The following is a 14,309-nucleotide window of genomic DNA, read 5'->3' on the forward strand; positions in this document are numbered from 1 at the left end:
CACCCATAAACCGATCAATTATTCTTTCCCGTCTTCTCAGAAACCTGACATTATCAACTGTACCCTCTCCCCCTGTGTTTCACCTCTCCCTCTTCCCTGGAGCCTTTCTAACAGCATTTAAACATGCTCTAGGCTACTGACACGACTGATGCGACTTAGCAGCAGCAGCAGCAGGCTACTGACAGTTTAATAAAAAAGACTCTTTTTTGACTTCACTACTTTCAACACTACTCTGCCTTGTCCCTTCAAAATGGAACATCCCTAAACAATCATCTACTCCAGCTGCCTTCACTCACCGTCCAACCATCCTCAAACCAACCTCATGGCTTCCATTCCTATTACATGGCACAGGCTCCCATCAGGGCCACCAACGACCTCAATCTCACCAAATCCAATATTGTAATCTGTTGGCCTCTTAAGAGTATTTGATACAATTGACAGCTCTCTTCTTTCTTTAAATACCTTTCTTGGCTTCTGTGACAGCACGTTCTCTTTTCCTTCTCTTAACTCTGGTTATTCTTGTTCAATCTCCTTTGTCAACTCTTCCTGCTTTACTTAGTCCTTCAACATTGACACACCTCAGAGATCAGTCCTAGACCCCTCTTCCTTCTCAACCTTCCCTTTCTCTAAGTGACTCATCCACTCCCATGGATTGAACAATAGTCTACACACTGACAACTCATGAATGTATACTGCTAGCTAGACTTGTCTTCTGAGCATAGACCTACATATCCAATGGGCTACTCAACATTTTCCATTCAATTATCCCATAGAATAGAACTGATTCAGTGACTCAGGGTGTTTAAGGAAGATATTTGTTGTTTAGTCGCTAAGTCGTGTCTGACTCTTTTAGGACCCCATGGGCTGTAGCCTGCTAGGCTCCTCTGTCTATGGGATTTCCCAGGCAAAAATACTGGAGTGGGTTGCCATTTCCTTCTCCAGGGGATCTTCCCAACAAAGGGATTGAATCTACATCTTCTGCACTGCAGATGGATTCTTTACTGCTAAGCCATCAGAGAAGCTCAATCATCCTATAGGAACCTTGAACTTATGTGTCTAGAAATGAACTTGTGATCTTTGTTTCTGAAATGAACTTCTCTACTAGAGCTCCCACTCTTAGTAAACAACATCATTCACCAGCCCTGAATAACAGAAACCTGGGGATCATGTTTGATACCTCTCTCCATATTCAATATAGCTACTATTTCTAAGCTTCAGCTTCCTCATCTGCAAAATACAGACCCAGCAGCATCTACCCTTGAAGGACTGAAGTGGGGTTTAAATGAGAAGGTATGTGTAAAGTGCTAGTAGAGTGACTGGCAAACAGTTAAGAGTTCAAAGAATGTTACCTTCATTATGCTTAATACTTAATAATTATTATAAAGTCTCTTTTATTCTACCTCCTAAATATTCCTCAAAATAGTCTACATGACTCCATTTCCTCTACTACTATGTAGCTTCAAACCATAATCAGCTCTCATTAAGACAACTGCAACTGCTTCTTACCACTGGTCTTTCCCATATATTAATATTTTTACCACTCCAATCCAATCTCTATCACAAAGTGGTCATGATGTTTTGAAAATACAAATCTGATCATGTCACTTCAGTGCTAAAAACCCTACAAATGCCTCCCCATTGCCCCTTGGATAAGAGTCTAAATCATTAACGTGGTCTACTAGGCTTTGCACGAACTGGCTCCTGTCTACCTCTTCAGTCTCACATTTTAGCGTCTCCCTTTCTGTTTCAGTCTCCTTCCAACCCTGGGCTTTTTCATATACTGGTCCCTCTGCTTAGAACACTGTCTCCAGTTACTCTGCCCAACCAGTTTCTCCTCACCCTTCAGGTCTTGGCTTAATGTGTTTCTCAGGGAGCCCTCACCCTCAGACCTTTGGAAAGAGCTAGATCCACTGTCATGTGGACTCGCTGAACTTTTCTGTTGTTCTACTAATAATCATAAAAAATAGCTGGAGAATAGAATGTCCTTCCTTTTTTTGTCTACCTGGTAAAATCCTCACTGATCCTTCAAAGTCTACACTGAACAGTTTCTTTGACCACTTCTGGGCAAGATGACTTGCATTCAGATACCCTTACACACAAACACAGTAGTTAGGCCTTTTTCACGACCAAACTGATCCCTGTGAATGTCTTTGAGTCTCCCACAACCAATTCAACGCCTAAAACATAGTAAGTACTCAGTGAATATTTATTTAACTCTTTTGAGTACTATGTGTATCATAAGAGTCTATTAAGTAACACAAAAATTTAGATACAGTCCTATAAGAAAATGAGTTGCTATCAATCATCAGTAACATTCTACTCCAAGAAAATTTAAATTTGTGCACAATATTGGAACACAGAATGGACTGCGATTTTCAGATCATGAACAAGTTTAGAACTGAAAATTCAGTTTTCTGGAATGTGCTAAACGGTTTTGTGTAAGTGCTTTTAAAAAAAAAAAACAGAAAACTTTTGATGCCATCTCATCACTTTTTCTCACCTTCCAAGAGGACGCTGACCAGTGGTGTGCGGTCACTGTTTTTAGTCTGTTGAACCAGAAGTTCCCCATCTTCTAGAACTCGAGTAACTGGATCACCCCATTTGATGATACCATTCATAATGTAACTTGCATAATCCTCTTGGTTTGTGCCAAATGCCTATGAAGGAAAAGGACAGTTTAATGCATTTTCAGCATTAGTATTAAGACTTAAATATTTAAAGGCATAAAGGATGAGTAATAATTCCTACATGCTAGTGCTGTAACAATATCTCATATTAATATAAAAACCCTGAAAAGCAAAACAAAAACAAAACTGTTTTATAATTTCTCACTCAACTTTTTACCCAATTTGGGGGAAATAGAAATAAATTTTAGAATAAGAAATAGATTTGGAATAAGAAATAGATTCTAGGCTCAGATTCTATGACAGCCCAAGCCCTCTCAATCTCTGAGATAGGGTATGTTCCAACGTGCTTGTTTTTGTAAGGAGGACATGGGCTGTTTCTGTTAAGAACAAAGGGAAAAAGGCAGAATATGGATTTAGAAAATGAAAATGGTTGACTCAGCACACAGAGATACTACCCTAACACCGACTGTAGGTGTCAGGGATTAAAATGGAAATATGAAATTGTACTAGGGCTCTGTAATGACCTAGATGGGTGGGATGGAGGGGTGGGTGTGAGGGAGGTCCAAGAGGGAGGGGATTTAAGTAAATATATAGCTGATTCTTGTCTAACTCGATGAAACTATGAGCCATGCCACATAGGGCCACCCAAGACAGATGGGTCATGGTGGAGAGTTCTGACAGAATGTGGTCCACTGGAGATGGGAATGGCAAACCATTTCAGTGTTCTTTCCTTGAGAATCCCACGAACAGTATGAAAATGCAAAAAGATAGGACACTGAAAGATGAACTCCTCAGGTTGGTAGGTGCCCAATATGCTACTGGAGACCAGTGGAGACATAACTCCAGAAAGACTGAAGAGACGGAGCCAAAGCAAAAACAACACCCAGTTGTGGATATGACTGGTGATGGAAGCAAAGTCTGATGCTATAAAGAGCAATATTGCAGAGGAACCTGGAATGTTAGGTCCATGAATCAAGGCAAATTAGAAGTGGTCAAACAGGAGATGGCAAGAGTGAATGTCAACATTTTAGGAATCAGCGAACTAAAATGGACTGGAATGGGTGAATTTAACTCAGACGACCATTATATCTACAAGATATAATGGTCAAGAATCCCTCAGAAGAAATGGAGTAGCCATTACAGTTCACAAGAGAGTCCAAAATGCAGTACTTGGATGCAATCTCAAAAACGACACAATGGCAAACCATTCAGGATCACAGTAATCCAAGTCTATGCCCCGACCAGTAATGCTGAAGAAGCTGAAGCTGAACAGTCCTATGAAGACCTACAAGATCTTCTAGAACTAACAGCCAAAAAAGATGTCCTTTTCAATATAGGGGACTGGAATGCAAAAGTAGGAAGTCAAGAAATACATGGAGTAACAGGCAAATTTGGCCTTGGAGTACAGAACGAAGCAGGGCAAAAACTAATAGAGTTTTGCCAAGAGAACGCACTGGTCACAGAAAACACCCTTTTCCAACAACACAAGACTCTACACATGGACATCACCAGATGGTCAATACCGAAATAAGACTGATTATATTCTTTGCAGCCAAAGATGGAGAAGCTCTATACAGTCAGCAAAAACAAGACTGGGAGCTGACTGTGGCTCAGATCATGAACTCCTTATTGCCAAATTCAGACTTAAATTGAAGAAAGTGGGGAAAACCACTAGACCATTCAGGTATGACCTAACTCAAATCCCTTACGATTATACAGTGAAGTGACAAATAGATTCAAGGGATTAGATCTGATAGAGTACCTGAAGAACTACGGATGGAGGTTCATGACATTGTACAGGAGGCAGGGATCAAGACTATCCCCAAGAAAAAGAAATCCAAAAGGCAAAATGGTTGTCTGAGGAGGCCTTACAAACAGCTGTGAAAAGAAGGGAAGCGAAAGGCAAAGGAGAAAAGGAAAGATATACCCATTTGAATGAAGAGTTCCAAAGAATAGCAAGAAGAGATACGAAAGCCTTCCTCAGTGATCAGTGCAAAGAAATAGAGGAAAACAATAGAATGGGAAAGACTAGAGATCTCCTCAAGAAAATTAGAGATAGTGTGGGAACACTTCATGCAAAGATGGGCACGATAAAAGGACAGAAATGGTATGGACCTAACAGAAGCAGAAGATATTAAGAACAGGTGGCATACACAGAAAAACTGTACAAAAAAGAGCTTCATGACCCAGATAATCCCAATGGTGTGATCACACACCTAGAGCCAGACATCTTGGAATGTGAAGTCAAGTGGGCCTTAGGAAGCATCACTACGAACAAACCTAGTGGAGGTGATGGAATTCCAGTTGAGCTCTTTCAAATCCTAAAAGACAATTCTGTGAAAGGGCTGCACTCAATATGCCAGCACATTTGGAAAACTCAGCAGTGGCCACAGGGCTGGAGAAGGTCAGTTTTCATTCCAATCCCAAAGAAAGGCAATGTCAAAGAATGCTCAAACTACCACACAACTGCACTCATCTCACACACTAGTAATGTTCAAAATTCTCCAAGCCAGGCTTCATCAGTACATGAACCGTGAACTTCCAGATGTTCAAGCTGGTTTTAGAAAAGGCAGAGGAACCAGAGATCAAATTGCCAACATCCACTGGATCATTGAAAAAGCAAGAAAGTTCCAGAAAAACATCTATTTCTGCTTTATTGACTATGCCAAAGCCTTTGACTGTGTGGATCACAACAAACTGGAAAATTCTTCAAGAGTTAGGAATACCAGACCACCTGACCTGCCTCTTGCAGGAAGTCTGTATGCAGGTCAGGAAGCAACAGTTAGAACTGGACATGGAACAACAGCCTAGTTCCAAATAGGAAAAGGAGTATGTCAAGGCTGTATATTGTCACCCTGCTTATTTAACTTCTATGCAGAATACATCATGAGAAACGCTGGGCTGGATGAAGCACAAGCTGGAATCAAGATAGCCAGGAGAAATATCAATAACCTCAATGGCAGAAAGCAAAGAAGAACTACAGAGCTTCTTGATGAAAGTGAAAGAGGAAAGTGAAAAAGTTGGCTTAAAGCTCAACATTCAGAAAACGAAGATCATGGCATCTGGTTCTATCACTTCATGGCAAACAGATGGGGAAACAGTGGAAACAGTGACAGATTTTATTTTGGGGGTCTCCAAAATCACTGCAGATGGTGACTGCAGCCATGAAATTAAAAGATGCTTGCTCCTTGGAAGGAAAGTTATGACCAATCTAGACAGCACATTAAAAAGCAGAGACATTACTTTGCCAACAAAGGTCAGTCTAGTCAAAGCCATGGTTTTCCAGTAGTCATGTATAGATGTGAGAGTTGGACTATAAACCAAGCTGAATGCTGAAGAACTGATGCTTTTGAACTGTGGTGTTGGAGAAGACTCGAGAGTCCCTTGGACAGAAAGGAGATAAAACCAGTTTATCCTAAAGGAGATCAGTCCTGGGTGTTCATTGGAAGAACTGATGCTGAAGCTGAAACTCCAATACTTTGGCCACCTCATCTGAAGAACTGACTCATTTTGAAAAGACCCCGATACTGGGAAAGATTGAAGGCAGGGGGAGAAGGGGATGAGAGAGGATGAGATGGTTGGATAGAATCACCAACTCAATGGATATGAGTTTGAGTAAACTCCGGGAGCTGATGATGGACAGGGAGGCCTTGACGTGCTGCGTCCATGGGGTCACATAGAGTCGAACATGACTGAGCGACTGAACTGAACTGACAGCTGATTCACCTCATTGTACAGCAGAAACACAACCCTGTAAAGGAATTACAGTCCAATAAAAAATAATAAATAAAAGTAAAAACTTTTAAAAGTGTGAAGTGGTAATGAGGCAATCTTGTCCACATGAGTCTGGTGGTAGAGGACATAAGTCAATTTCACCAAGGTAAGTGTATGTATAAATGTAAGATTTAGCAAGCAGGAGAAATGAGCAGAGGTAATGAAAGACTGAAGGGTAAGGAAAGGAAAGTGATTGCTATATATTATAACTTTATTTGCACTATATATTGGGGCTTAAATCACATCCCTCTTCATTTTCAGCTTCTAATCTCAAATTGCAACTCCCATCAAACCAGCTGCCAAAAGCAGTTTAAAACTTTAGTAGCTATTTACTTAATTGAATAGCACTTCCATAAGGTTAGCAGAAGAAATGAGTAGGAAAATAAAACCCAGTGTAATGTAAAAGTCATATACCTTGAGAATTTTGAATTAAAAAAAATTATCACAATCCTCAAGTTAATTTTTCATTCCCCAATTATGGAAAAATCTTAACAGTTCTTTAGAACATGCTCCTCATAGAAAGTCTTCCTTTGTAATATTGTCTCTAAACAGTATACAGTGGTCTCATCACTCGATCACCTTGCTACCAAATCACTTTTCAGACTACTCTTTGGTCTTTTCATACACTAGTGCTTTGATTCCTGAGTACTCCCTGTTCCAGATATGGTAAATTCAATGGCCCTATAAAAAGTTACAAGGGAAGAGCCTAATAAATACTGACTGGAAGGCTGTTGTAGAAAATATGTATATTGGCTGGTTTTTGTCTTTAATTACCCAAGATATATACTCCCAAGCCTCATAGCAGTGTTAAGATACCTGAACCAGAAAACAGTGACCCTCTTTAACTATTACATAACATATATAGTCATCCTTACTTATCCTGTCATTCACTTTTCATTTTATCCCCCAGACTCCTGGAATAAATAAAAGTAAGTTACTGCTTACTTAACTAAGTTGTCATAATTGCCTCCTCCTTATAGCCAAATTACTTGCTTTAAAAAATTTTAAGATAGTTTGGTTATGCAGGGCTCTAATATTTTTGGTAACTATTATGAATAACAACAGCAAAATAGTAAACCATTTCCACTGCTGAAATATTTTATATTTAAAAGTCACAACAGTCATTAAAAAAAAGCAGACAGGGCTAAAACAAGTTAACTTCTGTCTTTAAAGGAGATAAGTGCAACAAATAACTATTGTCAAGGATATATGAAGAATTTATACAAATCAAATAAAAACAAACAACAGAAAAATAGGCAAAAGACATGAACGGCATATCATATTAGATTCTCATATGGCTGACAAACATATGAAGAAATAATTCATTCACAGGTAATCAGTGAAATGCAAATTAAGACAAAAATGAGATCCCATTTTTATATCTAGAAAGAATAGTGAAAGTGGAAGTGAAGTCGCTCAGTTGTGTCCAACTCTGTGACCCCATGGAATGTAGCTCCTCCGTCCATGGGATTTTCCAGGCAAGAGTACTGCAGCAGGTTGCCATTTCTTTCTCCAATTTTTATATCTAACTGAATGGCAAAAATTCAGTCTGACAATACCAACTGCTGTACAGGATGTAGAGAATAGGATCTCTTTTACATTATCGGGGGCTTCCCTTGTGGCTCAGCTGGTAAAGAACTGGCATGCAATGCAGGAGACCTGAGTTCGATCCTTGAGTTGGGAAGATCCCCTGGAGAAGGGAATGGCTACCCACTCCAGTATTCTTGCCTGGAGAATTCCATGGACTGTATAGTTCATGGGGTTGCAAAGAGTCAGACACGACTGAGCAACTTTCACTTTTCTTTACATTATTGGAGGAAGTGTTTATTGGTTTGACCACTGGGAAAACATTTTGAAATTCCTAGTTCAAGGTTGGACATTCATATTTCCAATAACCCAGAAATTTTATTCCTAAATATATGTCTAGGAGAAACTCACTCAAGGATGCCTTAGCAGCACCTGTTTGAAATAACAGAAAACTGGTAATATTCCAACTGTCCATTGACAGGAAAATAGACAAACTATGGCAGTCGCACAATGGAATATTATTCGGCAATGAAAATAAATGAAATATAGCACAGAAAATCATACAGATGACTCCTGATAATAAAATATGTAACAAAACAGAAAGTCTCAGAAAATTGATATATACTACATTTTATTTTATACATTGTAGACTAATGACTGTATGTCGTCAATTAAAGATTAAGATGAATCCAATTCCGTGCACCCAAGGTCCATTTAAGAAAGAGAAAAGCATACACACCTTTTTAAGAGGCCTTTCTACAATTTATTTTTGTACTAATATAGTTACTCAAATATGAGTGGTTGTTTTACAGGAAACAGGTTAATGTACCTTATAATATATGCTCCGACTATAACTCCAACTATGACTGTTGAGTTTTAAGTATATTTTAAGAAAACTGACCTTTTTTAAAAAGAGCACTGGGCATAATTAAAAGTTTCAGAACCGAGAATAGTGAGAGGAACTAGAGATGTTGAGCAAGAGAAAGGAATGCCCTAGAAGAAGTTGGGGAAAGGTATAAAAGAGATGAGAGTTAATTTTAAATGTCAGTAACCATATATGAAGGATGGATGAATCAGGATGAATTTAGTTTTCTGTAGCTTCAGACATACAAAGAACCAATGAAAAACTAGTTCAAAGCAATTTAAGAACTAACTGCTAGAAAGTCTCAAAACTGAATGGCCTGACTTATAGGATGGTGAGCTCCCTATCATGGGAAATATTTCAGTAAGTCTTGGCTTCCCTGGTGGCTCAGACAGTAAAGAATCCACCTGCAATGTGGGAGACCTGGGTTCGATCTCTGGGTTGGGAAGGTCCTCTGGAGGAGATCATGGCAACCCACTCCAGTATTCTTGCCTGGAGAATCTCCATGGACAGAGTAACCTGGCGGGCTACAGTCCATGGGTCCATGCAGTTGCAAAGAGTCAGACACGACTGAGCAACAGAACAGCACAGAGTTACTGAACAGATGTTTCTTACACTGGACAGTTACACTATTGAGATTTTATGTTTTTTAAAAAAACTACACGATATAATCTTCCAAAATACAGGGTAAAACAGCACTTATTTTTCTCCTGATTTGTTATTTTTTTGACTTACGCATCACTTGATATTTGTACTCACTGGTTTGATATCATTTTCCAAAGAAGCAAGGAAGTCCCCTCTTGTCACCTGCAGGCTCTCTGCTTTCTCCATGTCCACTTCCACTTTAGTACTGGCCTAATCAGAAATGAAAACAAAGTGTAAAGGACTTCCAAGATTAAAGAATATTTTCAGCCTAAGAGTATAACACCTGAGGATTTAAAAGGCCTATTTTCACATAATAAAAAACATAAAAAACAAATTCACAAACATATATACGTCCTTTGCCCGAACGGTTCCACTTCTAGGTGTTTATCCCATGAATATACTCACAAATGTGCACAAAGTTGGATGCACCAGGAGATCTACTATAGCAATCTCTAAGAGCTATAAAGAAGCTATAAGAAGACAGGAAGTACATTAGAAGTCCATGGAGAGGGTACCAGTTAAGTGAATTATGACATATCTATACTGAAGAGCATTAGATAGCCATTTTTTCCCCCAAAATGAGGCACAAAGAGAAGAAAATATAAAGGGGGGGGGTCTCTAAGAAGGTGGTTCTCATCCTTGGCTGCCTATCAGAATGATACACACACACACACACACACAGATGCCCAGTTCAAACCTGTAGGATTTTGACTTAACAGGTCCAGAAGAGGGTACAGGAATAAAAATATATAAATATATTTTTGTAAAGTGCACAGGTGGTTCTGATGCTCAGTGGTTTGTGAGCCATTACCCTGGGAGACCAAGGACCTGCGACTTTGGTTTTTACTCATACTTTGTGCTCATGACTCTGTGTGCCAGTTCCAAATACTCTGCTCTTTGCACCTGGAGCTCCTACACAGAACAGACGTCTGGAGAAGCATCAAGGCCTTTATCAGCACTTGGAGCTGCCTGTACCTGATGAGTGAATGAGATACCAACACACTTTTTAATGTGACTGGGCTCACTCCCAATAGCACAAGGCAAGTGAGTCTAATTTTTAAAATGGTACTATGGGTTTTTGTTGTTGTTGTTGTTGTTTTTTTTAAAAACCTATCTTCAAAAAATCTGACTATAAAACCAAACTATGTTAAGCAATATCAACCTTCTAAAGATTATTATAAAATATGAGTCATGTCCCTTAGAAACTGACTGCTGAGACAAATAAAATGACATTTTATAAAATCTCAGCCTTATGGGATAAAAAGAACTGTCAGAAAACTGGAACAAGACAGCAAACAAAATACACTTATTTATCTCCCTTCCTGCCCCAAATCCCATGAAATCACAGAAAGTGAGAGAGAAAGGTTCAAAAGCAGGGAACATCAATTTGGAAGTTTTAACTTCCTAATCTAAGACAATTAGATTCCTAGTCTCAGAGGGAGGAGCGGAGAGAAAGAATGATAGAGAAAAAAAAATAAAAGAAGAAAAAAATTTCCCTAGCTGAAGAAAGGTGTACCTTTGCAGTTTAAAGGTTTCAATGAGTAATCAGGGCAAACAGGAAGAGACTTACACCTGTCTAGACACACTACTGCAAGCTATCAGAGCACCAAAGGTGAAGAGAAATTTCTAGAACCTTTCCGAGAGACAAAAACAGTTCACCTGTAAAAGGAACAGAAATAAACACTAGAAACTAGGAGACAATGTAACCACGCCTTCAAAAATCTACCTGGTTATCATTACCCCAGAAAATGATTCTCGTGTGTACATAGGGAGGCATGGGCCAGTGTTTTCGTAGCAGTGTTATGAAATACTATTATGATTTCCTCTTAGAGTGAACCTGCATTCAAATGACAGAAACATATAGCAATATGAAAGGAAAATCTTGTCTATCTTTTGGCATTTGCTGGAAAATAAGAGATTCTAGGACTGCAACAAGTGTGAAACTCATATTTTTACTATTAAGAAAGGACTCACTCAATGAACTAAGGTGAATTAAGATGGTTGAGGGACAGTTATTTTAGAACAGGCTGTTTTCAGGCCTCCATGAATTTTATAAGTTACCTAATTGTACGTAAGCAATATTATAGTTATAAACTTTTTCTACCTATTCATTAAAATAAGTTTCTTAAGGACTTCTCTTGGTTTACTTTTACTATTTTTTCAAAAATTTAAAAAACTTTAAAAATCTACAATTCTGAATTTTTATTCATTCAGCAAAACTTTTCTCACTTGTCTGAATTAGATCAATTTTTTCTGAATTTTATTTATAACAGCTAATCAATATAGAAGAGGCAACATCTTTCAGCTTATACCTGCAGAAACTAATAAACTTGTATTTCAACACTAGCAAATATCCAGTGGTCACCCTTAAATTTAATAACCTTTTAAATCTGACCTTTCAAAGTTCTTATCATTCCTCTTAAATTAAGGGTAGAATGACCTTAATCAATCAAAATTCTACAGAAAATAAAAAATAATTTTATTGAAATTCTATAAACATAAATCAGTTTTGATTCCTTTATAAGGTGCACGTGCGTCCTGAATTTATTTCCTTATAACAGATCAGCACAGAAGAAATTTGGGTTATGAATCTTCTCTACCTGAAGCAGAAATTCCTTTCAGCTAAAAACAACCAGATGTCACATGAATTTTAGGTGACCACAAACATGGGTCTAAGTATAAATGACATGAACATCAGGAGTTTGTGACTGGATCTTCCACTTGTTTCAGAAAACCTGAAAAAAACAGGTTAACAGGGAAGACGTGTTTAGTTTATTCCATCTGACTTTGTCAAGTCTGATTATTTTGAAAAAGCAGCAATATAACACTAGTAATGGCTTCAGTTATTTATTCATTTGGCCACGCCATGCAGTTAACAGGATCTTAGTTCCCCAACTAGGGACTGAACCCAGGCCCTGGCAGTGAAAGCGCGGAGTCCTAACCAACTGGATCGCCAGGAAATTCTCAATGGCTTTTTATAATACAAAGGAAGAACGTCATAATAAACAGAGGAATGTTGTGCGTAAGTTCTACACCAACTGTAAGTCATTAAGTTTCAAATTAAATACCTATTCATCAATTACTACTAATAAAGCTCTGAATTTATACAGCAATGAGAATACTAAAACTGCGTGCTTTTTGTTCAAGTGAGGAAGAGTCCAGCTGGGAAAACAACGTTTAAAGACCTGGGCAGTGCAGTTTTTTTTTTAAATGCAGAAAAGAGAGCAAATAGTACGCTTTCTTTTCTGAGCTTAGTGTCTTACACATCTCTCCCTTTCCTGAAGTACCTATGAAGTCCTTTGCATTGGATATTCCACAGATACTCAAAATAATCAAAAGCTGTTTGGTACAAAAAGTGTTGGTCACAAGGCTATATGCATCACTTAAGTTTAAAGATAATTTATCCACATGGAAAAAGTGAGGGAAATAATGTCCACTATTTGTACTACTTCTTACTTGCAAATCTAAAGGATAATACATTCTGTACAGTGGTGGTTAAACATTTTAGCTTTAAATTAGAAATATTATAACTACAAATAGTTAACAAAAATTGTTAAAAACTCAGATATGGAAAAGGATATATATTATATATTCTCAAATATATATATATATATATATTCTCAAAGTAGCCATAATAACAAAAATGGAAATAACAACAAACATTTATATAGTCTGTAGGGCACTTTCACAAACAGTATTTGATTTTATTTTCACAAAAACTTGATGAAATAGTTATTTCCTCTTGACAAATTAGAAACAAAAATGTAGAAAGAACTGTAACACATAACCACACCTTCTGACTACAAAACCTGTCACCATCCCACCATTCCTCATTGCCTTGTGTGTAAATAAATCCAATACATGCTGGAAGAAAGCACGTTTCTTAAGAACGGCTTTAGAGACATTTGGGGATAAGGCTATTGTGATAAAAATGACAAATGACTAAATAAGATAAAAATCCAGTAGCTAATGCATATGAAAAATCTGATAACTAATAAACTAGTAATTGTGGATTACAGTATCAAGAAGCACTGATGGTGAACTGAGGTGAAAGATCAGTACAGCAGGGAGCAGTTTCCACAACATTTATATAATTTCTCTTGAAGTCACCGTCACTTTATCACTTTTCCTAAGACATTTCTTACAGCAAGGAGGAAGAATGGATGAATGAAATGAGTAGATCCACCTATAAAGGCTCCAGCACTATCTAGTCTTGCATTCTCGGGGTCTTTTGTTTTGTTTTTTAAAGCAGTAGTACCACTATCCTCCTCGCCACAGGGTGGGTCTCCAGTATTTTAAACACGTGTAACACCTTGTCTAAAGTGGCCTCTTCCATTACGGCAGTCATCCCCAACCTTTTTGGCACCAGGGACTGCTTTTGTAGAGGACAATTTTTCCACAAATGGGAGAGGGTTCAGGTGGTACTGTAAGCAACAGGGAATGACAGATGAAGCTTCGCTCCCTTGACCACCTCCTGCTCTGTGGTCCAGTTCCTAATGGACCATGAACTAGTACCAGTCCCTGGCCCAGGGGGTTGGGGACCCTTGCATTATGGCATTCTTAGGAGAGAACAAAGTCAATTATGTTATGCAAGGGAATTAATTATGATTTATGGATAGTTTGATTCAGAATACATATTTACTAATTTAAAAAATATTTACTAAGCAGCTACCATATTCTCAGTATCAAGACCTAGATACTGTGAGAGATTCAGAAATGAGTAAGATAAGGACTTCAAGTCTAAAACAAGGGTCGACAACCTTTTTTCATGAAGGGCTAGACAGTAAATATTTTAGGCTCTGTGGGCCACGCAGTTTCTGTTGCAGATACTTAATTCTGCCACTGCAGCATGAAAGCAGCTACATAAAACACAT

The 14,309-nt window shown here is 38.2% G+C and overlaps 1 protein-coding gene across 2 annotated transcripts in view; it reads right to left on the reverse strand.

Annotated features, from left to right (window-relative positions):
• Positions 1-14,309, reverse strand: part of NSF (N-ethylmaleimide sensitive factor, vesicle fusing ATPase) — a 148,199-nt gene that overhangs the window by 38,049 nt on the left and 95,841 nt on the right. For both annotated transcript variants that reach the window (XM_027517364.1, XM_027517365.1), the window contains exons 13-14: positions 9,550-9,645; positions 2,501-2,657 (exon numbers count right to left, since the gene is read on the reverse strand). In XM_027517364.1, the coding sequence (XP_027373165.1) occupies positions 2,501-2,657; positions 9,550-9,645 (253 nt within the window). The remainder of the gene's footprint in view (positions 1-2,500; positions 2,658-9,549; positions 9,646-14,309) is intronic.

The sequence above is a fragment of the Bos indicus x Bos taurus genome, chromosome 19 (assembly GCF_003369695.1).
Source record: "Bos indicus x Bos taurus breed Angus x Brahman F1 hybrid chromosome 19, Bos_hybrid_MaternalHap_v2.0, whole genome shotgun sequence".
NCBI classification, from domain to species: Eukaryota; Metazoa; Chordata; class Mammalia; order Artiodactyla; family Bovidae; genus Bos; species Bos indicus x Bos taurus.